Source organism: Lactuca virosa, chromosome 7 (genome assembly GCF_052849685.1).
Source record: "Lactuca virosa cultivar CGN04683 chromosome 7, Lactuca_virosa_CGN04683_v6, whole genome shotgun sequence".
In the NCBI taxonomy this organism is placed as follows: domain Eukaryota; kingdom Viridiplantae; phylum Streptophyta; class Magnoliopsida; order Asterales; family Asteraceae; genus Lactuca; species Lactuca virosa.
In genome coordinates this window covers 288,977,139-289,004,088 of record NC_136432.1, presented here as the reverse complement: position 1 = coordinate 289,004,088, position 26,950 = coordinate 288,977,139, and the positions used below count along the sequence as shown (strand labels likewise).

The following is a 26,950-nucleotide window of genomic DNA, read 5'->3' as shown; positions in this document are numbered from 1 at the left end:
GCCCACGACATCCTTATATGTTTATGTATGAGTTATGTAGTATGATAGATACTTCTGTGATATTATATGCTAGTTGATTATTATGTTATTGTTGGGTTTTGAGCACTATAACACTCCTATGGTGCACATGCAACCCTAAATGCTTTGGATCTATGTTTTCTTTAATTATACATGCATATTTAGAATTTTCCAAAGCATTGTCTTAACTAGCAAATAATTGAACAATTAAATAAAACATCTAGTTAGATGACATACCTTTTAGAAGGACTTGTAGTTCTTAACCTTTGAAAGCTTGAGCACCTTAAGTGTGATGCCTCTATTGGTTCACAAACACCATATGCAAGAGGAGGCTTGAGAGAATAGGTTAGCAAGCTCAAAATCGTGTATCACTCTCTTGGAATGATGGGGCAACCGATTTTGGCTCTAGGGGACTCTATTTATAGTGTGAAAAATGCTAGGGTTACACTTTGTAAACCCTAATGACCTTTCATATACTTAGGCTCCATGGGTTTAACCTCCATGGACTATCCATGGATTATATCATTGGTTTAGCCCATCTACAAAATCATGGATCATTGGCCCACACTATAAGAATCATTGATTTACATAATCATTCCACATATATTTAATTAGTCTCTTTTGACCACAAAATTAATTCTTGATCAATACTAATTAAATAATATTATTTCATATTAATATATTATACTTGTAATATATTAATAAATCATAAATAACCTTATTCTCAAAAGTCCATCCTATCAAATTGCACTGGTGAAGGCAACCCAAAAAGGACCATGCTACAATCGGGTCAAGTACATCCTAGTTATAGTTATGGGCTTAGACACTAAATCCAACAGTCTCCCACTTGGATAAGTCTAATAACTATAACTGCCAATGTAAGTCTAGGATCCGACTTAGCAATCGTAAGCTTTCAAAAGCCGTTGTCGAACTCTGACCTAGTCAGTGACTCGTCCTTTAGATAAGGGATCATATACTCCTCTGTTCTCAAGATATCAGCCGAAAAAATACATGGAACAATGTCATACTTATTGTCCAGCAGTTTGTTTCCCGGTTTCCGATTTGTTTGACATAGAACTTAACTGAACACATCAATTTAGTTCTGACCGGGCCCGACACATAAGTCAAAACAAAATCATCGAGGGGGCCAAGATATCGCTTTTAATCCTCTTAGGATAAAAGGAACATATAAACTTCGACATTATATGCTTGTACTAACTACTCATTAAATCATGCACAAAGATACGTTTTATAACATCAAGTTACTGATGTGTTTCTGTATCATCAATGCACAACCAACTCGTAGTCAACAACTCATATATCTTAGTTTGAAGATTATATGATATTATCATCTCACGACCACTCGTGATAAATTCCATGAAGTGATTCAAGTGAGCGCGGGTTGAATCCAATACTCGAATCTTATTTCAAGAGCACTCATGAATGGTGTAGCAAACCCTTGCTATGTCTAACGCCTTAGACAATCTACAAGCCACTTCATGACAGTCTTCTTTCATACTTATTTCCAACGTATGATCGACTGTGGATAGTTTGAATAAATCTTATTATTCTGGAAATCAAAACATGCAAAGTGAAACACAAGAATAATACTAGTCCTATATGGCCCCAAAACTTTTGAGCGTAAATAAAACACCTTTCATTTAATCACCATATTGATTACTCATTATTCATTGTATAATGTTTCGATTGATCAACTTAATACTTGTATTAAAACAATAGTTATTCCATGCTCCAAGAATACACACTATGTTTACCTATGGTCCTTACTTTGTGAAATAAATCAATTTGATTTCCAATTAAACTCATTTCACAATTCCAAATCTTTAAGTGTAAGAATACCAAATTCTTGCCACTATTAGAATGTGTTAGTTCTAAACAATTATGCAAAGATTCCTTTTGTAATGTCTAGGTACCAAAATTTATGGGCTTCCCATAGAATTCGTCCAACCTTTATTCCAAGGTGATTCATCAGCCCAATTGTAACTATCAATGATTTGCAATATCCGTCCCCTTAATTTAATCAGTCTCTTTTGATCACCAAATTAATTTATGACCAATACTAATTAAATAATATGATTTCCAAATAATATATTAATCTTATAATATATTAATAAAACCATTTTGAGTACCAATTTATTATTCATATAATAAATCCTACTCTCTCTCCTTTTATCATCCTATCAAGTTGCACGAGTGAAGGCAACCCAAAAGGACCATGCTCATAATCAAATCAAGCACATACCAAGAATAGTTATGGGCTTAGACACCTAATCCAACAATATTATCCATGTAAGTCTCTTTTAAAATGCAAATTGTTTATCTTATCACTTTATATTTTAGAGTAAATTACACGAATAGTCCCTATGGTTTGGGGTAATTTGCACGTTTGGTCCCTAACTTATTTTTTTAACTCGGTAAGTCCCTACTGTTTGTTTTTGTTATGCGTTTGGTCCCTATTGTTTGTTTTTGTTACGCGTTTGGTCCATGTCTTACCTAAAAAGACAATTATTTAAATAGGGAAAAATGATGAGGTAGGTAAGGTAAGGTGTGGGGGTTGGGGCTGGGGGTGTATTTATTTAAATAAATTAAAAAATCAAGGGCAAATAGTTTTAATAGTCTAACAATATATTTTTAACATGCGCCGCGCAACGCGTGGGAATTCGTCTAGTATATTTATAATTTGTGTCTTTATAAATCTTATAATAGAGGTTATCCAAATTAGTATTATTCAAGATAAGTCATCTATTTTAAACAATATTCATTTGAAACTCCTAACTCTTCAACTTCTTACTAATTAACCATAACATTAATATATTTTAATACTAAAACTCTTCAACTTTCAACTAATTAACCACTATAACTTACAAGTTTTTTTTTAACTTGTAATATTTAATTGGTACTTTATTCTACTTTATTTTCTAAACAACAAATTTTATATCTTATCAATTTGTATCGTCCGTAATGTAAATTAGTTTTATCTTACATTTATATATATATATATATATATATATATATATATATATATATATATATATATATATATATATATATATATGATTTAGTAAAACAATTTTTATATGTTTGGTTTCATTAATTATTCATTTTTTTTCTTTTTTTTTAGAATTACAATCATTAGAATTAGTGATTGTCAATGAGTCAAGAGTTTATAATTTATGATTTTATGTTGTTCTATTAAACATTGGACGGTTGTTTGGTTTGTAAGGGTTAACATTATCTTATAATAAAAATCATATAAAAGTTGTAACGTTATTGTCACGTTAGTAGTTAAACATTAAAATTTATATTTTTATTTTTGCATAAATGCAACATAAATTAAAACATCTTAAAAATATTAGATAACACCATTTAACAAAAGTGAAACTTGATTATCATTAAATAATAATGATTATTAAAAATAGTATAAAAAATGATAAAAACATCTTAAAAATCTACAACAATGCGTTTATTATACATAACTTTTGTGTTATTCTCACTACGTTTTATTTTCTTTTACATTTTAAATTTTGAGATCATATATGTAATGTGTTCCTTTATATTTTTATTGTAGGACTATTTATATATAATCGAATTCAAACAATGATTATGTTATTTAGTTCGAGTTTTGGATGAAAATTCATTATTAATACATAATATTTGTTGTGAGTTGTGACAACCGGTTTATATTTAGCTTTTTTGAATTTTTTGATACGTCTAAAGCTTCTTGAGTTAAGTAGTTATGAACACCGTCTCCTAAACTCCAACACATGCATCATCTTTAATTAGGAGTTTTTTTTTTTTGATATTTTCTAACTGATAAAATAAAAATAAGCATAAAAACACATAAATGAAAATACAACCATATTGTGGAAACACAAAAACAATCGCTCCTTGTTTTGTACCTCCACTGCACATTTCTATTTTATATTACTAAGAAAAAAACACTCTTGATCCCTCTTTTTCTTTATATCTGCTTGTAACAATATGATTTTTACATAACACCTCCAGTGATAAAAAAAATATTATTTAAACATTGCATTCATCAAAGTTACAGTACTAAATCAAAGTGTATTATTATTTCTTCCATTTAGAACTTAAAAAAAGATAATAACAATTCAGTAATCAGATAGATTAGACCTTTGACTGCCAAGAATCATATGCTGCAATGAGGAGGAACATGTAGGTCCTAAGGTTGAAAAATAATTTTTAAGGAAAAAGCATTGAAAAAGGACGAACATAAAATCTTAAAAAAAAATCATATGAAAAATACATTCTGGAGCACTTTTTCTTCAACTTAAAACCATCTTTCAAATGACTTGTTTTCCCTTTCATCTTCCAAGACATACCACAAAAATAGGGATCAACTCATGAAGCTCAATATGTTGTTGTACGTGCATAAGAAAACCATAGAAAATAAATAGGTAGTCGACTCTTACTAGAACCATAACACAAATACTAAAAAATCAATAAGAAAGAAAAGAGAGAAAACCGTAAAACATTATTTAATCAAGTGTTTTACCAAATTAATAGAAAGAGTTGACAACTTTTCCTTCATAAAAATGTCAAAATCTCGATATCGGTTATTCTACCACCTGGTAAACGTTTTGGACAATCTCTTTAGGACATTACATAACCTTACCAAAAAAAACATAAGAAACTATACAAACAAATAAAAGCCATGCATATCTTGTACAATAATATCAACCAAAGCAATTTTAGTAATCATACAATAAATCACACACACACACATATATATATATATATATATATATATATATATATATATATATATATATGAAAGAATTATCAAATCAGTATGTAACTTAGAATACACTTGTATGGGAAATCAAGTGGGTAAACATCTAGAACAGTACCCTAAGGAACAAAGTAAGGATACCACTAATTAAGTGCAGAAAGTAGCTACATTTACATATAATAGACTTCATAAAATTTAATTATAGTAGGATTTTTTGTGGTCAAGAAACAATTTTCTCATATGTTATCAAATTATTACAGATATTATCAACTTCTTAATCACTTTACACCTTTTTACTATAAATCTTTAATTTCCTACTTCATTTATATCATGCAAAGTAATCCATAGAAAACTAAATGTTAAAATACATGTATACACATATAGATAGATGTTATGAAAGTAGATCACTACGTTTATGCATAGAAAACTGAATGTTAAAATACATGTATACACATAATCGGCTGCCATACTTCAAAATCAAAGAAATTTATGATCTTAAGACGTTAACTGATTGACATGATTTACACAAAAGTTCCATTATCTAATGAGAAATTAGCCCTTGTTGACACATAATTCACGTATAACAGGAATATTTGTGAAGAATAAATTTTGCAGTAAAATCTCAGAGTATTTTATAGCCTTTTGTGTAATACATGACAAAAATGCAACTGAACCAAGTACATCAATTTTTTTTCAACCTTTCAGACTACTTGAGGGATTACCGTTAGTCTCTTTGAATTTCATCAACTATAATTCAGATTAGCAACCACATATGTTTAAGGGCATGGGCAGAGTTGTCATCTATGTATAGCAAGAACATAAGAAGCTAACTGAGTGACATGATTATCACACCAATTAAACTTTTCTGTCACCAGGGGATGAAGCAGCAGCCAAAATAGAGCCAAATCAAATAATTAAAATGTCAGTGACCATATTTCTTTGAGGCATTCTATCGAACACCATATATGCATTCCCATATACAAAAGGATTCGAATAGTAGATTTACATCAACACGGACAAATGCAGCGAAAAGATAACAAAATACATAAACTTTTGCATTTATTCAATAATAAACTGTTTTGCAAAAGAAGTTCATCAATAAATCAAAATGATTTGTTAACCATGTGGAGATGGTGGTGTAATTGATTTTGATTATGCATGGTAAAGGTTTGAAGAAACCAAATGAATTTGACTACTAAAACTAACACTAACATAAGGAAGGAAATCGGATTTATACATCATTTTGAAAATTGATTTTGGAAAGGATAACATTACATAAATTGCATGATTGATATCATGATATATTGATTTCCATTCATTCAAAAGTGTATGATTTTGAGAATTGATTTTGGAAAGAATAACACTACATAAATCGTATTTTTACATCTGGCAAAATTATTTTTATTTATTGGGTAGATTACATAGTATATAACTCAATTGTATATTTTTATTTCTCTTCTTTGTAAATTGTTATTATAAATATACTCTTCTCACACAAATAAATGTGTGGTTAATTTAATTTACTTTTGTATTTGTGTTTATATATTAAAATAAATTATATTTAAAGACTCACTTTTACTTTTCACAATGAACCTTCAAAATCATACCATCCCTATAAACCATATCGATGGAACATAATTGTAAGCCTTTAGAAGAAAAACAGATGAATCTTCCACTTAAAAAAATTGATTCATCGACACATTTGCCGCTATAAGGCAAGTCAATCCAAAAAATAGATAAATCAATTTTTTAAATGGAAAAGTGGTTAGATAAAGGTAAAACTAAAGAGTAATTGATATCGGATACAAAGAACAACCTAAACCATGTCCACTCTTTTTTTCTCTCTCTCTCTGGACTGATTTATAATAACAACAATACAATACAATACAAGAGGAAATCCTAAAATATTTGGGTTTTATTATTGAAGGACTCTAAAGACTAACCACCCTAGCTAAGGTGTAGTCGGGGCAGGCTCAGTTCCGGATACACGTGACACAGCATCCTTCAACGGAGATGGAGAATTAGGCTTCACCTTCCCATCTCTATTAACCGACCTATTCTGATTCAAAGACAACTGTCGATTTGGACTTCCATTGGCATTGGGATTGGCAGTGGCATGCACCCCCACCTTCTTCGTATTACTGCTAAGCGGCCTCCAAGGGCTTGACCTCGCACCAAACGCAGTTTCTACCTCTGTATTTGGATTTACCTACCGCTGCTCGGTAACCATCTTCTTCTGATCCTTCTGCATTCAAAATTACAACCAGTTACTGACTGCCAATTTTCTTTATATATATATATATATATATATATATATATATATATATATATATATATATATATATATATATATATATATATATATATATATATATAAACTAAACTTACCTTTACCCTTCGCTTCTCTTCTTCCCTGTCATGCCTCAGCATCGCATATTCATCTAGCATAGCAAGCAACGGAACTCCATCATACATGAAACTCATCCCATGCTCCTCTTCCCATGCCCGTGTCTTCCCCACCAAACTCTCAACCACACCTGGAATTTTGTTCACCAATATTCGAGCCTTTTCAGCTCTCTTCAGGTTCAAGTGTGCGCCTCTACTTGCATTGTACCTGTTGTCATCCTGCCATTGCCAGTGCCATGTCATTCATTAAAACAATTATTATATATTTATATCTATAAAAGGAACACATACCCTATTGTAATCTTCAAGCCAACTCTCTTCTTCACAAGCTGACATCCATTTCTCCACTTTATCCAAAAAAAAATTCCTACTCAGGGCTTCTTCTTTAGCTTTTATGATCTGGTTATCCATGTCAACCAACAACTCAGAAGGCTCCACATTCCCAGAATCAATCAGACCCAAAATCTTCTCCCTCGCACCCTCTCTGTCAATCTCAATATGTGCACGTGCAAATATCTCCTCAAGCTCCCCTTGCCTTTAAAAGCAATCTCTTTCATTTTGCTTGCTTTTAACTCATCCAGCCTCTCCACTTCCAACTCCGCCTTCAAAAAAACATATTAAATATAAATTCATACTTGTTAGTTTGATATTTATGTAATTAATGCTTAAGCTACCTGTTGGATCAAATCAAGAGCAAGGGCCCCTGGGACATTCACTTCATCCACTGAAGCCGACATGTTACAAGTCACATGATCAAACAACCCCTGTTCTTCTTCAGATGTATCCATCAAATTCCAAAGATCAGTTAGTTGGGTTGCTAATTCTTGAAGCTGTAAAACCAAAAAACAAAGTCAAGAATCAAAGACTATACACATTTTTATCCTTGGGTCCCTTCTTTTTAAGTTATATGTACCTTGTGCAAGCGTTGCTTCTTATCTTCTTTCAAAGATATGACTGTCTTTGCAAGGCGAGTAAGTGTGTCATTGCTTATGCTTTTAGATTGTACACCAGTTGCATCATTGAGGCTTGGATGAACTTCTGTTACTGTACTATAAAAATCAATCCCAAGGACAGCACAAAGATCATGTACACTGCTCACCAACTCAAGGACCTTGTGCAGTCTATCACTCTGCCAACTCAACATCATCCATTGCATATTCATTACTCCATCTAGAATCTAGATTCTAGCTAATGAATGAGTTATTAGAGAATAGAGATTACCTTTTCTTTCTGCAGTTGTTGTAGTTGATCATGGAATTCATCCAACTTCTTCAAGGATAAATCAGACTCATCAACACCTTGGTTTCCTGTTGCACGCTCACTGCTCCCTGCAATTTCTCCACATATTTTTTGTATTTGTGTCTGTACATCTGAGAACTCCTCGATCCTTTCCTTTTTCTGCTTCCATAATTGTTCTAGAGCTGGTGCAATAGCAGCAAGCTGCTCTTTGATGGTTCCACCAGTCTTCTCAGACTGCACATATCAAAAAAGGGCATTCAAACAAACATAAATTTTCACAGCTTCAGAAAAAGAAAATTAAGAGCTACTACTCACAAACCCAACAAATGTATTCTCCCCTAGGGATGCAAGAAGAGTGGAGAGTTCAAGTTGTAACAACGAAAATTTCCAAAACAATTTTTCATTTTTAAATCATACTTTTAATCATCAAAAACAATATCCAAACAAAATGTATCCAATGTTATCATCACAGAACCAATCCCAGAATCTCAAAAAATAATCTCTATGAGTGTGTACGGATCATGCCGACGCCTTCCCGCGATCCTCGCTAGTACCTGAAACACATAACACAACAACTGTAAGCATAAATGCTTAGTGAGTTCCCCAATATACCACATACAACACATACGCCACTCGAGGCTACAGTACGACCCTCCGGTCGATGTGTCTCAGCGGGACCCTCCATTCTTGTAGCTCGTTGGACCCTCTGGTCCGGTCATAGCTCGTTGGACCCTTCGGTCCGGTCTATATCGTTGGGCCCTCCGGCCCGGTCTGTTCAACACATAGCATACATATAACACAATGCACATAATCTCATATATATACACATAACATACAAGACCCTCCGGTCTACACATGAATACCACTCTAGGTAATGTATAGTGAGAAGACTCACCTCGGGTAACTCGGTAAATCTCGAACTCGGAAATACTGATCTAGCCTCCGCCTAATCACATAAAATAATTACTCTTATCAATACGACTCTCAAAGGCTAGGCTATTCCCTCTCTAGGTTCTCGCAGGAGGGTAAAAGACCATTTTACTCCTCCAATGGCTCAAAAGTCCAAACATTGACTGGACCCTAAAAGTCAACAGAAGTCAACGGTCAACTTTGACCCGACTCGGCGAGTGCACATAGGTGACTCGGCGAGTCCAAGCGTGTCCTCTGGGTCCTTCTAGCCTTTCCTGGCCCGTCGAGTCATCCTCCCACTCGACAGGTTCCACCTGTCACGAATCGCGGGGCAACCCCGACTCGACTCGTCGAGTCCACTTATGAACTCGGCGAGTTGTTTCCATGTTCATACTCAAATGACCTCCTAAGGTCAGATCTACTTCTCTAATCTATAGATCTGACCTTCCCAAGCATGATAATCACGTAAAGGTCGAATCTTCGTACACATGCAACACACCCAAAGCTTCTTTTGGTGAAATAACCTCTAAAATGGCCTCCTAGGCTCATAACTCAAAAGGTATGGCATAAAGCAGAGTGGTAAGGACTCTCTGGACCTATTAAGGTCCAGATCTATGAACCAACTCGCCTTGGGACCTCACATACTCAAGATTCAACTAAAAGAGGCATAAAGAAAACCCTAGATTCCACTAGAATCATAATAACACGAGAATGGCACAGATTGTTATCTCCAACAGCTTCCTCTGATCAAATAGAAGTGGATTCAAGCTCCTCAATCTGCCTAGCTTGTTCTACCTCCTTCCTTCTTGCTAAAATACACAAGAAATGGTGAGTTAGTCTTCCTCTTGCACCACAAACGATCTCTCTGCTCTCTAGGGTTTCTTAGGGGTGAAGTAGCCGCAAATGGAGGCCATAAAGGCCTTTAAATAGGGCTCATGCCCCAAGAATTAGGGTTTCAATTTACAGCGCGGACTCGTCGAGTCCACCCTTTCCGACTCGTTGAGTCCGTTCATTAATCCAGTCAGCAATCGCGTCTCTACTCGACGAGTCCACGCCTCAACTCGTCGAGTCCCTCTCTTTTACTCATAATTAAATGATCAAACATGATACCTGGAAATCCGGATGTTACACAAGTTTAGCATATGCCAATGTCTGAAGAAAGTGTGATCTTGACTTTGTAGCCTGGTCCACTTTCCTCTTGTACACGTCCAAACATTCTTGATCTATCTGAACAAGCATATTATCTCTTTCATCATCACTTTCACCCACCTCATCCCAAATTTTCTGCAATAATGTCATACAAGTTCAGTTCGGAAATGAAAATATCAGTCACAAAAAAGAAAAAAAATGCAACAACATAAAACGTAAATAGTGTTAGGGAATATGGTATTTCACTTGCAACTGATGCAATAATGATCCACAAGTTGTTTCTCCAAGAAGCTGATTTTGAACGTCCACCCCTGCCATCTGGTGTCACCCCAACTGAGCCTGTAAAAAATTTAGATGTCAATGGTGAACGTTCAAAAAAGCAAACCTACTACTAGCCTTGATTATTAAGCAACACATAGTAATCTAATTATCAAACACATATTTCAACAACTAAATGTGATCGAAATCAAATTAGGGAAAACTCAAAGTCTTAATTAGACAGACCCCCGCCATATAGCTTCTGAATTAATACAAAGCAAAGTCTCAGATCTACAAGAAATTATACTCTGCTTTTTTCAAAATAGCACAAAAGGTAGCAACTTAATCACTGAAAGGTACTCCAAGTACCAAAACGTTCATATAGATTACAAGCGAGCAGTATCAGATATACAGCCAAAGTTCGCACCTAAAAAAATAAAATTGACAAAAAAAAACCCTACATTTGGAAACTGAAGTACTGAGGTACAATTCTAACAAGTTCATTTCCACCGAAACCAACCGCTACTTCACTAGAAGTCCACCAGGTATGAAGATCTCAAATCTACAAGATACAAACACATATAAACTACACATCTAAGCGCTTAACATCCTACCCTTGTTAATACACAAATGTAGACCAAGCTGAGCTTAAATAATACTATAATATAATCATATCGGGTAACTTACTAACTTTGAAAGTCGAGATCTCGAGGAATCGGCTTCAAATAGATTATATAACAAATAGAACAGATTGTAGTCAAAGTGCAGGATCATAGTAAGGGTACAGAGACAAGTGCATTTGTGGTGAGAGTGAAACATGGAAGAGTTTTCTTACAGATATTGTACGCCGGGCTAGGGTTTTGGCGAAGTTTTTTGTGGTCGGATTCGGATCTAAGCGTTGTTTTAGTCCCACAGTTTACTGTCGAAATAAAGATGGGAAGAGAATGGAGTGTGAATATGTGTATGTGTGGGGCCTTGGTCAAAATACAGTCAAATAAGTACTAAAACCTTTAATTTTTGTCGTTCAATCTTCTATTTCCGTGCCCGCGTTTTGGAGTTTATCAAAGAATATAAAATTTTCAAGTAAATGATTATTTACCCCCCCCCCCCCCTATAAATTTGATTTTTGGAAATTGTAAATAAAACGTAGGCATGTTTGTTTTTTTAAATATTTGCGCAACCACTTTTGTCTGCGCCGCGCAGACAACGCGCAGACATATGCCCTCGCAGAGTGTTTGTTTTTTGGAAGTGCACAGATCAAAAAACGTTTGCGCGAGGTCTTCCTGGCGCAGACATGGACTACTGCCTTCAAGGTCTTCAGACCCCATTTTTATCTAAACCAAAAAAAAAAAACATGGGCCACCGTGTAGTTTTCTTTTTCTTTCTTTTTTTTGCTGAAAATGCATTTTTAATGTTTATGATATGAAATTAAGTTTGAAAAATCAATTTATTTCAACAGCTGCAGACGTTAAAAACAAACAGTCTTCTTATTGCAGACTGCAGACATTTGGTCCACCTCTTCTGCCGCAGAGGCTTACAGATGTGGTCCGCAGACTGCAGACATTTTGGCTTCAAAAAAACAAACAGCACCTTACTATGATAAACGATATCCAAAGGGGGTTTTTCATGTGGATCTTCGATTTGAGACAAAGACAGTCTTCAAACCGAGGATGAAATGCAGTCAAAAATGCATCTCATGTATGGCTTCGATCCCTAAAAATACTTTATGACGATTAAGTTAGCATTGAACAAGTATTTAAAAGAGAAAGTATGAACGAAATGTTGTTAGAATGATCTTACTTGGTTAGAAGGTGGTACGATGATATTTATAAGTGATTGGTGACATTTTTGAATGGTCGTCATTATAGTACTACACGGCATGGGTCAAGTTCCTATCTGGTATTAGGGTAGTTGGTTGAGATTGTTCCTCAATCTTATAATTGTTGTCGGGAAAATGTGACTTATAATTTTTCTTGGCAATAGACATATGATCTAGATATCGGGCCCACAAAGACTAATCAAGACGTCGAATTGCAGTAAGATTACAACAAGAAATGTGTCAGAACAGAGCTAGACAAAACTTATAAGTAGGATTTAGACCTCGGAGTGGGTCCACCATTAGTCACCAGATTTTGTCGGCAGATTTTTACAAGTTGGAAACAAGTATATTGTTGTGAAGCTTTTATATATGAATTTGTTATTAATGAACCATGTTGTTATATCTATTTTCGGAACCGATTCTCAATTATAAACTCAACTAGACGTGCGACTTATGTACAACATGTATTGATTAAACATAAAAGCTAAATATAAAGGTGTAATAGTAAACATTTTCTAAAATAAAGTTAAAAAATAAATATAAACAAAATGATGAATAAATAAGTCTATGATCATTACTTTTAATTAATATAAAATGGTTTCTAACATATAGTATTGATCTTTAACTGTTATCATGTTTGTATAATGACATAGAAAATTTAATAGATTAAAAAACAAAGACAATCATACATTCTTACCATTCTTGTATTTTTTTTTACATAAAAAGGCTTATAGTAATATAATTGACATATTATTCTCAATTATTTGTTTAGTCATCAAAAATCAAAAGGTGCATCCGTCCAAATGGTTGAGAACTCAAATTTTATTTTGAAAAAAATATATAAAATAAAAATAATTTAAAATATGTATAGGCCGATGTCATATTTTAAGAAAATGCATCAGGAAATATATATATATATATATATATATATATATATATATATATATATATATATGTTCAGGTGTTTAAAGTAATTATTGTGTTATCGTATGTATAAATGTGGACCAATCAAAATTTAAAAAAAATAAATAAATAATTTAATAAATAAATAAGGGTAATTTAGTAATATGATTAACAACTTCCAAAAATAATCCCTATAATCATGGTATTGACTTTTAATCCTAATTTCTCCAGGTTTTATATCTTTTTTTTTTTAAACGACAACGTACTCCAATACCAATACCCCACCATCGCCCCTGACTTTCACCATCCTTCCAACGAAAAGATTCTGATTACGAACCCTAATCCCTCTTCCGATCTACACTTCTTACTTCCTTTGATCCATCGATTTCTGTTCAAATCAATCAACCAACTTCTACTAATCAGGTTAGCTTACTCTCTTCTCTTTAGTCAACATTTTTTTCTCTTCCGATGATCCATTTTTTATCCAGTTCGAGTTTCTCTGTTGGTTACGAGGTTTATTGCTTTACTTGTTTGATTGAATTATTTTTCTTTCGAGCTTCGTATTCGAGTGAATCGATGTTTGGTTAGATTCGATTTTTGATATAATGAAGTAACATGAAGCTCTGTTCGAGTTAATTTTCACTTAGGGTTTTTTCCTTCCGTTTTTGTTTGTTACAGGAATCGATAACTCAGCTTTATAATTCCAATTCAAGTGGAATTTGGGGGTTTTGAGTGATATGGAGATCACCGTGTTTCTTTCAAATGGTCTGATTGATGCAACTAAGGGACTGATTCAAATGGTCTGATTCATATTTCAATTTATGTTTTTTTTTTCTGATTTAACACTTCATTTATGTGGACAGTGCAGGATCTTGACAAGGTTGAATTCTGAAAAGGTATCAAGTATGTTTATGTAGATGATTCAATGGATGATATTGGTAAGATTCCAATTCTATTGGAATGGAATCACGTATTCCAATTCTGTTGGAATCACAGAAGTTGATGCTTGAAGAACGGACCACGAAATTGAAACGGACCACATTATTCTTTTAGAATGTATTAGTCGTTGTTAGATTTTGATGTTTTCTTTCCCGTTTTGAAAGTTTTTTTAGTTTTATTCTTTAACAATAAATGTAATTCTTAACAATTGTTACCCGTATTCTATAAGAAATAATGTATTTGTTGTTTTTATTCTTCAATTGATTGTTCAAGAATTTGTTATTCTACAAGAAGTTCTTAAAGTCATGATCAAGAAATAGGTTCAAGAATATTTTTATTATTTATGGTTCAAGCATATTTTTATTTTTGAGTAAATAATTAAATAAATAAACATATTGTGTCAGAATGTCCGAATTAAAATAATTATAACTCGTAAAATCGGATTTTTAAAATTAATAGAATCTATGATCCTTTAAAATATGCAATTTTCCTTTATTAAATCTATATTAATTGACTAAAATACCCTTGTAATTAAATTAGATGATATTTTCAATTACATTTAATTCAATAATATATATTAATCACTTTCTTAAAATAAATAAAATTGATTGGCCCACAGTTATACATACAATAACACAATAATTACTTTGAATAGAATAACCTACGCCTATATATATATATATATATATATATATATATATATATATATATATATATATATATATATATATATATATATATATAATGTTTAGTTAAGTATAAACTATATTGTTGTTTTAAGTACTAAAACTAAACGATTTTTAAGAATATCCATTTATTACATAACATGCTTTTTCAAGAATCTTATTTTTTATATAAATGAAAACAAATTAGAACAATAAATATATAAATACACTAGTTTATAACCCGTGGAAACCACAGTTATAAAATTAATTAATTTTTTATAATAAAAAATTATAATTATTAATCAATTATTTTAAATAAGTCATTTTAAATAAATTATTAATTAAGAGATATATCAAATTTTTAACGTTATTATAACTTCAAATTTAACATATAATTAGAAAATGTAAATTTGAATTTTAAAATGAGTTGCCTAATATATCTACATAACACATGACATAATATTAATGAAGAGTTGTATTACAGTGACATTTGACAAAAAGAGATTAAAACTATTTACAATGTATAACCGTACGTTTTAATGTTTTGTTTTTCAAATCCTTAATGCATGTTTAACTTTTGTTAACTAAAATGTCAAGTTCCTTTATTTTAGTCAACTTTGTAAGTAAATGACGACCAAAACCAAAATTAGTCTACTAATTAATATGTCATCTGATTTTGGTGCCTTTTTAATAAACAAATATATTTTGTATCAATTGTATGAAGTTATAAGTTTAAAAAGTTTTACATAATTATATTTGAATCCAATATCCAATTTAGAAAGTAGAATACATGATTTTTTTATTTTTTTCGATTGAACAATAGAAATGATAAATTGGAAAGTCTAAAAAGTTAATTAACATATAACATACATATAGGAATTCACAATAGGAAAGTTACTATGTATATTAATATATGTTAATTAATATATTAATAATATTAATTAATATTAGTACTCCCTCCGTCCTAAAATAATAGTCCACAGACAAAAAACACACAGTTTAAGAAAACATTAATTACCATTAACTTTATTAAATGAAATGACAGTCTTACCCTTCTCTTGCATTTAATTCTATGGTAGTTGCATTTAATTTTATGGTAATTTAACTAATAATGAGGGGTATTATGGTAAAAAACATATTTATTTTTAGAAGTAGACAATTATTTTGGGACAAACCAAAAAGGAAACATGAACTATTAATATGAGACGGAGGGAGTAACATTTAGTAAGCGGCATTTAAATAAAAAGGAAAAGAACATAAAAATGACAAATAGATATTAAATAATTTTAAAAAAAATAAGAAAATGAAGTGAGACAGAAATTATCTTTATTTATTAGTATAAAAAAAATTTATTTATTAGTATAAAAATATAAGAAGATGACTAATGATTAAATTGTTTTTCCCCATGGTTAATTCACGTAAGTTTTAGTTATTATTTATAACATTAAGTTTATCAGCCTCATGAATTTTCATTATCGATTATGATTATTTGAAATTCGGTTTTATCGTTAATTTATAGTTTTATTAGCAAACACGGCATAACCTTTGGACCAAAGTAATGGGCTGTGTGGGCCTAGAACCATGTGGCTCAGCCTCACAAGTCACAATACACATGGTCAAGTGGCCCCAATTTTTTTCTACATCTACAGTAAATTTGAAAAAGGAACTTATGGTTTATCAAATTATAGGAGTACAATAAATCATATTATTATTATTATTATTATTATTATTATTATTATTATTATTATATATTAGGTTTAAACTCATAAAAACCACAGTTGAGAAAGAAAAACATTATTCATAATGACTAATCAAATATTTGCAAAAAAAATTATTAATTTACAAAAGGTAAATAAGTCTGAAATAATAAAATATGTGTAAGAAGTATAGAATGACGATTTTGACAAACTAACAAAACAAAAGTACATTACTATTTATTGCCTTATTTGACTTAGTATTTTCTTTATTCTTACTTTTCCTATTTTTTACTGTTGGTACAGGGGCAACAAATGGGATAAATTCTGAAAATCTCTTGACCAATTCCATAATAAAACAAAAATACAACCAACTAAAATTTTGACAAAAGATACTGCAAGCAAGTCATAGAAATATATAAAGCATAATCTCAATATAGAGTTGCATTTTTAAGTCACAAGAGGAAATACATGCAAATTTTGCATGCTTGAAAGAAATCATGAGTGATGAAAAAACAAACAAATAAAGAAATTTAAAGAATGAGAAAAAATGAGATAATTGTCATAAAAGAACAACGTTCCTAAATACCTTATTTCCATCTTCTTCACTTTGTATATAAGAAAAACAACCAAAATAAATAAATAAAACATGAAAAGACAAACATTATGTTAAATATGTCAAATTATAAAAAAGAATAAAACATACATAAAATACGACAAAATACAAAAAAAGATATGAAAGCATACCGAAAATAAGGCAAACAACAACAACAAAAAAATAGACAGAATTTTGTTTCCCAAATTTATTTACAACGCTTATAGTTTATTTTTCCCAATCAAACCATGAAAGGATTATAATGTAATGGCCTTTTTGTAATTTTCGCTAAATTATAATCTAACTTGTGAATTTTAGAGTGTATTAAAAAACACGAGTGCATAATATAATTTATGTTTACTAAAACTATATGTATTTAAATTAATCGATACTTGAAGGGGCCCTGAGAATTGACGAGGCCCGGAGCGGTCGCCCAGCTTGCGCTCCCTCTAGGGTGGCCTTGTACCTCGTATGAGGCTTTATAAGGGGTTTTCTTACGGAGTTTGGATAAGATATTTCAACCCGTTTAAATAAACGGGTTGACACAACACAAAACGAAAATTAAACGGGTAAGGTTAGAGTTGAGAATTTCAATTCGAATATGACTCGAAAATGACTCATTTATTTATATACAAGTTTTTTGAATTATTTAAATAAACTAGAAAGATACAAAACCAAAACCATAAGTAAAAGAAAACCTTCGAATTGAGTCGTTTTGTAATGTTGAAATGACTTAACCGTCTAGATCAAGACTTAATTTCAGTTTTTCCATTCTCTCCCAAACTACCCAGTCTCTTTCACCACTCACATCCTCGCGACCTTGTCATCCGCCTCCCCAACTCTCACTCTTTTAATTTTGTCATGTGAACTTGCTATGACTTCATCTATTCTGCCTTTAAACTATTAGTTTTTCCTTACCTCCTACCTAACCCCTACTCTTTCAATATGTTCAATCTTTTAACCTCACATGACACGACATATTTCAAGGTATAGCCATAACCCGAAACCCGACACGAACTCGACACGAAAATAACGGGTTGACACGACACGACACATTAATTAAAAGGGTCGGGTTAGGGTCAAGCATTTTCAACCCGTTTAGTGTTTCGACACGACACGCCATGATTGCCACCTCTAAGTCTAATGCATATGTATCCCACTATGCTTTTGTTGTATTTTGACCCAACTGACATATTAGTAGACAAAGCAAGGGAGATTATGGGAGACATTGGGAGTTATTTTTTACCTTGGGAAAATAGGTACACATATACGTTTTAGTGTCCATGTCTTTTTGTACTGGTAGAACATCCTGATGAAGTTTTATTTGTCGTGAGTTAGCGTTATATTTTACACCTGAAACGTAACGTGGAACCATCTTACTATGAGAGAGAGAGAGGTGGCAATTTATGACACGACACGACAAAAATACACGACACGAAACGAAATTGGGACGAAACTGAAATTTGAATTCGTGTTCGTGTCGTGTTCGTCAACTGTAAAAAACACGATGTCGTGTCGTGTTCGTGTTCAAAATTCGACACAAAGTTGACACGATTTAACAGTTCTTTATCGTGTTTGTCGTGTTATATTTGATAAAGTATTCATTAAATAAACTAGTTTTTAGTATATGTTATATTTTTCGTGTCGTGTCATTTTGTTGTTTTTTAATTCGTTCATTTTCGTGTTAGTTAAAAAACACGACATCGTGTCGTGTCGTGTTCGTGTTACATAAAACTTTATCGTGTCGTGTCGTGTCAGACAGAAACACGAAACGATAGCATGATTTTACACCCCTATATATATATATATATATATATATATATATATATATATATATATATATATATATATATAGAGAGAGAGAGAGAGAGAGAGAGAATATATATATATATATATATATATATATATAGAGAGAGAGAGAGAGAGAGAGAGAGAGATAATAATTGTATTGAAAAAATATATCTTCACAATTTGGAAGGACATCAACCTTGGAAAAACACTATGCTGCACAGCTCTTTGACTGACCCTAGAGAAAAAAAAAAGGGAGGCAATTGCTTGGATTTAGCCTTGGACATCCCTCAAATAAAATAAACAAAGGATGAGACAGGGACTATATATGTATGGTATGGTCCTAACTAGTTTAGTTGCTGCAGATGGTCAAAATAAAATATTTACACTACAGGATACTGGCCTCTCTCTCATTCATACGGATTTCTGAAGGACTTCAAAAGTTTTGGTATATCATAAGCCAGCATGTCATCAACAGCCTGTATCATTTTAGGCTTGGTTCTTTCAAATCTGTCTATGTTGTAACCATTCAAAGACATTCTGAAGCTTTCTACATTTGGGAAATCTCCCGCTGGCAAACGATGATCCTTTTGAATCTTTTCAAAAACAGCCTCAAGATTATCAACCAGCCTCTGTTGTGCCTTAGCCTTGCCAATCCAGCTTGGCATCTCCTTCTTAAGCTGGTTCATTATGTATGCATGGATCTTGGCTGCCCTTGCACGCTTCACAAACTCATTGATCTGTCCAAAATAAATATAAATCATTTAAATTACCCCATTAATTACAACTTATTTAATTAATAGATACAACAAACTCACTCTCCGATCACAAGCCTTCTTAGGTATGTCTTTCAAGTCAGCTAGAAGGTCTTCCTGTTCTTTCTCAAACAATTCTGCCCCCATTGGCCCATCATCACTCACATTTATAGGCTTGTCATTAAAGGAACTGCTCACATAAAACAAGCCCACTTCAGTTTACTATAAAATCAAAAACACAAAGAGAGAGAGAGAGAGAGAGAGAGAGAGAGAGAGAGAGTCTACCCGATGTAAACACGCATAACCTCGGGGGTATTTAGGACTTTACCAAGGGACCACATTAGTGCTCCATACACCCGCATAAGCTACACCACAAAACCAATATAAACGACTGACCAACTCAGAAAGAATATACATTATAAGGTCCGTTTAGTTTCTTTTCTGGATAGAATAAATTGTCTGAATGGACTAACATTCCAACAAAGATTTTTCACAATAGTCATCACTTTCAACGTGAGATGAGTTTGATTGGAAATGAAGTAAAAAAGAAATAACCATGATTAAGATCCATTAAGTAAAAAAGAAACAACCCTAAGAGTCTAAGACCAATGTAGGGTGGTGGGGGTGGGGGTGGGGGTGGAGCTTTCTTACTTGTTGGGTATCAACTTGATCAGCCTTGTTTAAGACAACACGAATCTTGTCATCATGTCCTTTCAGGGATGATATGACACGTTTGAACTCGTCACTAATATCGAGTTTATGAGGATCAAAGAGAAGCAAGATGAGATCGCACTTTGCAGCAAACCAAGAGGTGACACCTGTAAAGTCATAGCTTCTTTGTGTTCTTTGTTTTTCTCCGGATAGAACTCCAGGGGTGTCGATAAACGTAATGTGATCCAGCAGCTTGTTTTTTACCCAAAAACACACAATTAATAAGTTAGTTATAGTTATAAAAACTCGCATAATCATTCATTTGCATACATAAACAATGATAGCTTACAGGATGAGGCATTTGAGAACACTGGAATTTTGACAAGAATGCACCTCCAAAACCAGTTAGACCATTAAACGGCATGTCTGCTTGGACAGCCACTGTGTTCCCTGGAATACTTCTCTCATCAGGTCCATTCTGTGCATGAAATCAAAACAAAAAAAAGATTTTTAAATTTTAATTAATCAAGTCAAGATCTTTATTAAATTTAGATAAAAAGCTTCTAGATACAAAATAACCATGACAGCAACAAATCTATCTGTAGTAGGCTCAGGTCCAATATGAGCTCCCGGATAACCAGTCTTAAGCAAATGCTTGATGAATGTTGTTTTCCCGGTTGAGTATTGACCCAAAAGCATCACCATGGGCTTCGCATCAAAATCACTATTGGTCTAAAACAAGCCAACTAATTTTTCGTCAAACAGGGATTTACATAATTAATTTTGTATATCATTTGAAACTCACCAATGCAGGAGAAACAAATTCATTAAAACGATGCATGCTTTCTAAAGGTTTCAGCTTCTGAATGTATAGCTTCTTCAGACCATCCACGATCGATGTAACAGACTTTAAGGGAAGCTAAGCATAATAAACACAAACAACCAAGAATATAAACAGTTCAAAACTTTTCAAGGACCAAATATAATAATCTTATATGTATAAAAAAAAAATAGAGCATTAATCATACGTTCTTTGCATGTTTTGAAGAAGATGAAATTTCAATCTGAGAAGCACCACCTAAAAACAATAGTAAAAATGAAGCATCAAACAAAATTGGCTTGGCTTGCTTTTCTCAGGATGTCTATTCAAAATAATTAAATACATGAATTTTGATTTTACCATTCAGATCAAAATCACTTGGGTTACGATGGTGTTTTTTCTTCTACAAATGTTGATATACAAGTTAGTGCAGTGCTATCAAACAAAATGTGAATACTCCTACCCTTTCTCTTATATATATATATATATATATATATATATATATATATATATATATATATATATATATATATATATATATATATATATATATATCTGGTAAAATGAAAGGACGTACAGCTAGTAGGGCATCCAGACCCTCCATTGCTGGCGGTTTTAGTTCTTCAGTATCAACTGCACAAACACAATCAAGATTTTGTACCCAAAAAATAGTCATCAATCATATCAAAAATTAAAAAAAAAAAAAACAGTGACTGGATGGCTTACCATCTTTGTTTAAGAGGTCAACATTCAATGTATGCCCCGCTTGTGCCAAAGAAATCATCTAAAAGTTTTAAAAATGTGTAAGTGACGATTGATGCACAAAAGTAGATGGCATGAAGAAATAATCACCTGCATTGCCATAACGAACTCCTGGAAACCAAGAAAGCCTTGCCTTTTAGAATCCGCAATCGCCCACACCTTAAAAAGTTTAAGGAAGAAGGTGAAATAGATCAGAAAACAGAGTACGCTCGTCGTTTGAAATGAAAAAAGCTTCGAGAATTGATGTAGAATATAGGCTATAGGGTTATATTACAAATTGACATCCTGATTACAAAAACTAATTTAGGGCGTGGGTGTAGAAGAGAGAAACCTGCTTGAGGTCTTGTCGAGATAAATTGGACATGGCGAAGAACTTTGTGGCGTCAATGCCAGTAATACGTCCATCGTCATCTAAAAGTTCAAAAATAGAATAAATACATGTGATTGGAACAAATTAAGAGGAAGAGGAAAGGGAAGAAGAAAGAAAACCTGAGTCAGCGCAAACAAACCAATCTTGATAGATTTTCTGATGTTCCTTGGAACAATGATTGATCGGAGCCGAACCAATATCCATTGTAATCGAAAATCTGAAACAAGAATTTCAGATTTCCGAAGGCTCCAAATCAATGTGTGTCTTTGTTCTTATTTTGTTTTTTCTTCAACTTCAGAACCAGAAAATCATATCAGTCACATTGAACCTGAATCTCGTTGATGTTAAAAGAAGTTGAAAGTGATGAAAATTGGTCCCCTTTTTTCCCTCTCCGTGTGAGGCGCCAAACCTCACATATTTAGGTAATTTTCATGCCAAAATTGTTCCATTCTAATTCTATGCATAAGAAACCGATATGGAAGTGGACCCCGAAAAATCTAGTCCCTCCTTTCCTTCCCTTTCAAAATTCAAAGTATTTTCTACTTCTACATACGGACGAGGCAATTGGATTTTGGTTCAAACATTTATAAATAAAGAACTTGGCCCTTCAAAGTTCAAGGAAGGCATTTTAATTGAATAAATAATGAAAACAACAAAGATAAAATAAAAATGATAGACCATAAGTACAACTTTTTACATGCACTGATCCAACTACATTTAAACTCTATATCCAGAAAAGACAACAAATCAAGATGCAAGAACGAAGGGCAATGCCAATATATGGTTAAGAGATACCAACAGTCTTTCCAAGCAACCACAACACCAATGACATCTCTATCATCACTATAGTGTGCAAAGTAGTCCTATCCAGCATAAATCCAAACACTGTTATCCCAGCTCTGTTGTTCTCAAAATAAGTCACTACAAACAACAAATCCAAAAATATGTTATCATTATCATTCAGATTTAGGTGAAGAACAGTAGTATGTTAGCTAGCTAGTCTCATCATGATTCATGAAGGTTGACTTACCTAAAGCTTGCCTTTTCTGAAATGAGATGGTACTGTAAGCATATGCAGGTATGAGTTTATCATTGTCTAGCTCATCTTCACTACCAACATCCTCATTATCGGATGATGATGATGATGCATCTCGCCTGAACACCTGGTTTCCCATAACACCCATAGCCGTAGGTGGCGTTTCCATGTCTACATCTGGTGGATCATATGACTCGATGGTTGCACATACGTGCCACTTAGTCGCCAGACATGTCACCCCAAGAGCCTTGTGTGTGATCCTCGTCGCACTTCTTAGTAGTATCATTAGCCCAGCAAGTAAGCTCACCGAAACAAGCTACACATATACATATATAGCACGTACACAAAACCACAAAAACAAGTTATAGCAAATTAAACATGAAGATCATCATCCAAAATAGATGGCATTGATCAGCACTTACAGCAAGTTCACCGGTTTTGAAGATGCTGAGATCTGCTGTGGAGCGGGTAGTATCAAGAAGCGATGCAAATTGACTGACAGTCACAAGGATGAGTGCCCAAAGTATAAAGACTCGGAATCGGTGACTGATGATGCGTAGATGCCTTCTGATCCTAAGGTGTTCCCTCAATACAGATTCCACATCAGACTCGACATGGAAGACCTGAGCAAAATCTTGGAGGCGGAGGATTTGTAGATGGCAGATGAGGCGGAAAAGGACGCACACCAGGAAAAACACCACGGTTCTGTAAAGCCAGGAACAGAGCTCCAAGGTGCACGCTACGGCGTCGCTCACGATAGCATTACCCAAGAAAGGAATAGCGGTGGCGCCTGAACTATACCACCAGATCTTATATGCAGCCTCAGCTGTGAAACATGGCGCCACAAATATGAACACTATTTTCAGCGAGCTCTGCATGCGTTTAGTTTACACACCAAGGAAAAGGATGAGAACCAAACACCAGTTTTATTAATTTTATTAATATAGTATGCTACATTTAATCATGTACCTCAGAATTAATCGACATGAACTAAAAGTGCAAACTAGAAAAGTTAAAGAGGACGTACATTGAGCTGTTCAGTATAACCCCTGCGAACGGTTTCGCTTTCATTACAAAGCTTATCGAAGAAGAGAAACCTCCGAAGTCCATAAATTCTAACGAACTGGGAGAGGCAAACAAAGGAAAGTGTCGCAATGCTGCTGAGAGACAACTGAACAAGAGTATCATAAGGCCTCGCGTGGCGATTATCGCAATCACTACAGGCGAGGTAAAAATGGGAGAGAACAGGGATGACGATGGCGAAGACGATGAAAACTAGCCAAGAGAGGCAAAACGTCCAACAGTTGGATTGATCGACGCACATCCACCGGAGCCACGACCTGAAGCTGTGTAATTCGTCGTGAGCACTGGATTTCGTCCGAGAGATATCTTTTGGTTTTGCCATAAGAACGACCCTCTGGGCGTCCATGGCCGACGGCTGGCGACTGCCGGATGGATGATATTGATTACCTACACAGGAAGGAAGCTGGTTCTTTGCTTTGATGAAGTGATTGCTTTAATGGAGTGGGACAGAGGTGTACTTATAAAGAGAATAATTTGAAGTTTAGGAGAGAATAATATATGTGTCCATGTAAGGAGTATGCAATGTTTTCATAAGAATTAATTAAATGATAAAGCATCAAAGGGCGCTGGCGACTAGCGACTGGCGAGTATGCATGCCATGTGTACATGAGAAGGCTGTCGTCCAGGCTATCAATTCATCACTTCCACATGCCATGCCATGTTACTTGCAAATATAAACATAAAACCTAATAATAACACGACACCTCCTTAATTTCCTCCTCTATTTTAAACCTCTCCCACTCCCACCGCCATCTAAAACCGTATTCCCTCTCCATTGTTGTCAATTAGCATATACATCAAATACCTAACCACAAAAAAGAAAAAGAGTTATTTACAAAGATATCATATTTATCATATTGGTCTGCATCATATTTCTCAATAACCATCAAAATCTCACTTATTCATAAATGACCACAATCCCCATGAAACACGGTTCGCTAACTCACCAATACACGTTTACTGCAAGTAAATTTCCGAAGTTTCGCGACTCGAATTTACTCTCCTCACATATATGTCCAATTGTTACCTACAAGGCACGCGCAATCTATCACTAATGTTTCATTTTCACATCGTTCATAAAAGATATCTTTTAGCAAAGATAAATGAGACAATCTAGATGAAGACGGTGATATATAGCATATATTATGAATAGATCCAACTAAGTTAATAAATGATCTTTGGTTTTGTATTGTATCGTTGAATCACTAATAACATAGCTTGTTTTTATTTGTTTTAATATAGTTTTCGAGAAGGCAACCAAACAACTTAAAAATACAATATCTTGAGGCCGATCCATGGTAATTTAGTCAATAGTCTGATACAAATCGTTGTTAATGCATGAGAATGCAAATAATCAACCTACGATGATCAATGTAACTGTATGCGACATGCGAACTAATGTCTATGGAGAATATTTAATGGTCACGCATAAGGTTCTAAATAACGTTAGACGTGACTTGACGGCAATGTCAAGCTTCAAGCTTATACGAGTCGTGGCGAACCACATTGTTTGTAAGCGCCATGGTGAAGTCATAACGAGCTTTTTAGAACCTTGGCCATGCATTTACATTTTCAGACAAGATTAAGAAACACTCGGATTACATATGTAGAATAAACCATTATGTCTTCAATGTTTTAATTTGTAAAAGTTTGTTCTCTAAGGCTTGAGGGAGTGGTGCATGGCATGTCATAGTGCCACATCAGCTTTTTGGTATCTACCTCACTATCACGTCACTTTTGTCACACAACATGCATGACATGCCATTTTCAAGGGGTTGGTCAAAGTCGAAAAAAACTATAAAAAAAACAAATGTCATTTACACTCACACTCTCTCCTCTCACCTCGGCATACAATGTATCGGGTGTTTTGCTATATGGGTGTACACCTTAATTGTTAAGGAGTGGGGGTAAATGAGGAATTTTTGGAATTCTCATCCTTGCTCATAGGATCAGTGGTTGGAATGGCATGTCAGGGAGTCACGGGTTAGTTAAAGGCTTTTGGTGCATCTTATGGATTTGGGTCTAGTGGGAAATTTGCAATGGATGTGTTTGGGTTCTTTTCAGATAAGGTATTGGATTCATCGTTTTGAGCTGAGTAGTGATGGTTGTCCTTTATCAATTAGCGTCATCAGGATCAAGGATTCGTTCGTCGTCAGTAGAAGGGTCCTGTTTTGAAAGGGTTCGATTAACGGAAGGCCATCATATGGCAGGGTCGACTTTTATCCGGGATTTGGTAGGTGGTCGGAGGTATATCTTTACGGGTATCTATAAATTTGTTCAGGCCGGATAGGTTGTTCCGTTCGGGTTGTGAAGTTGA

General features: G+C 33.7%; 2 protein-coding genes and 1 pseudogene across 4 annotated transcripts; all 3 read right to left on the bottom strand.

Moving 5' to 3' along the window:
• Positions 1 to 6,525: 6,525 nt before the first annotated feature.
• On the bottom strand, positions 6,526 to 11,715 carry LOC145125984 (65-kDa microtubule-associated protein 1-like; annotated as a pseudogene). Its single transcript, XR_013716239.1, has 10 exons — positions 11,589 to 11,715; positions 10,742 to 10,834; positions 10,485 to 10,630; positions 8,753 to 8,810; positions 8,420 to 8,671; positions 8,112 to 8,327; positions 7,873 to 8,028; positions 7,490 to 7,800; positions 7,181 to 7,417; positions 6,526 to 7,034 (listed from the first exon to the last, which is right to left on the bottom strand). The product of XR_013716239.1 is annotated as a 65-kDa microtubule-associated protein 1-like (transcript).
• A 7,578-nt stretch (positions 11,716 to 19,293) lies between these two features.
• On the bottom strand, positions 19,294 to 22,863 carry LOC145124888 (EH domain-containing protein 1-like). Of its 2 annotated transcripts, none has more exons than XM_079060370.1 (14): positions 22,634 to 22,863; positions 22,476 to 22,555; positions 22,235 to 22,303; positions 22,109 to 22,166; positions 21,960 to 22,015; positions 21,743 to 21,782; positions 21,591 to 21,640; positions 21,368 to 21,481; positions 21,142 to 21,294; positions 20,912 to 21,040; positions 20,563 to 20,814; positions 20,197 to 20,276; positions 19,975 to 20,101; positions 19,294 to 19,896 (listed from the first exon to the last, which is right to left on the bottom strand). In XM_079060370.1, exons 1-14 carry the CDS (start codon positions 22,716 to 22,718, stop codon positions 19,567 to 19,569), a joined length of 1,623 nt encoding a protein of 540 aa, XP_078916496.1. In that variant the 5' UTR covers positions 22,719 to 22,863; the 3' UTR covers positions 19,294 to 19,566. The 2 variants fall into 2 exon arrangements, with proteins under 2 accessions (XP_078916496.1, XP_078916495.1); XM_079060369.1 differs by having other exon boundaries at positions 21,743 to 21,785; positions 22,634 to 22,860.
• Positions 22,864 to 23,127: 264 nt separating this feature from the next.
• On the bottom strand, positions 23,128 to 25,106 carry LOC145124889 (uncharacterized). Its single transcript, XM_079060371.1, has 4 exons — positions 24,578 to 25,106; positions 23,973 to 24,422; positions 23,545 to 23,866; positions 23,128 to 23,435 (listed from the first exon to the last, which is right to left on the bottom strand). Exons 1-4 carry the CDS (start codon positions 24,977 to 24,979, stop codon positions 23,299 to 23,301), a joined length of 1,311 nt encoding a protein of 436 aa, XP_078916497.1. The 5' UTR covers positions 24,980 to 25,106; the 3' UTR covers positions 23,128 to 23,298.
• Between the last annotated feature and the right edge of the window lie 1,844 nt (positions 25,107 to 26,950).

Coding starts and splice junctions, on each gene's coding strand:
- LOC145124888 (XM_079060369.1), bottom strand. CDS start 22,718: ATGGATATTGGTTCGGCTCCGATCAATCATTGTTCCAAGGAACATCAG. Junction 22,167..22,234: donor AGTTCGTTATGGCAATGCAG/GTGATTATTTCT, acceptor TAAAACTTTTAG/ATGATTTCTTTGGCACAAGC. Junction 22,016..22,108: donor TGACCTCTTAAACAAAGATG/GTAAGCCATCCA, acceptor GTGTTTGTGCAG/TTGATACTGAAGAACTAAAA.
- LOC145124889 (XM_079060371.1), bottom strand. CDS start 24,979: ATGGACGCCCAGAGGGTCGTTCTTATGGCAAAACCAAAAGATATCTCT. Junction 24,423..24,577: donor GTTATACTGAACAGCTCAAT/GTACGTCCTCTT, acceptor AAACGCATGCAG/AGCTCGCTGAAAATAGTGTT. Junction 23,436..23,544: donor TCAGAAAAGGCAAGCTTTAG/GTAAGTCAACCT, acceptor TGTTGTTTGTAG/TGACTTATTTTGAGAACAAC.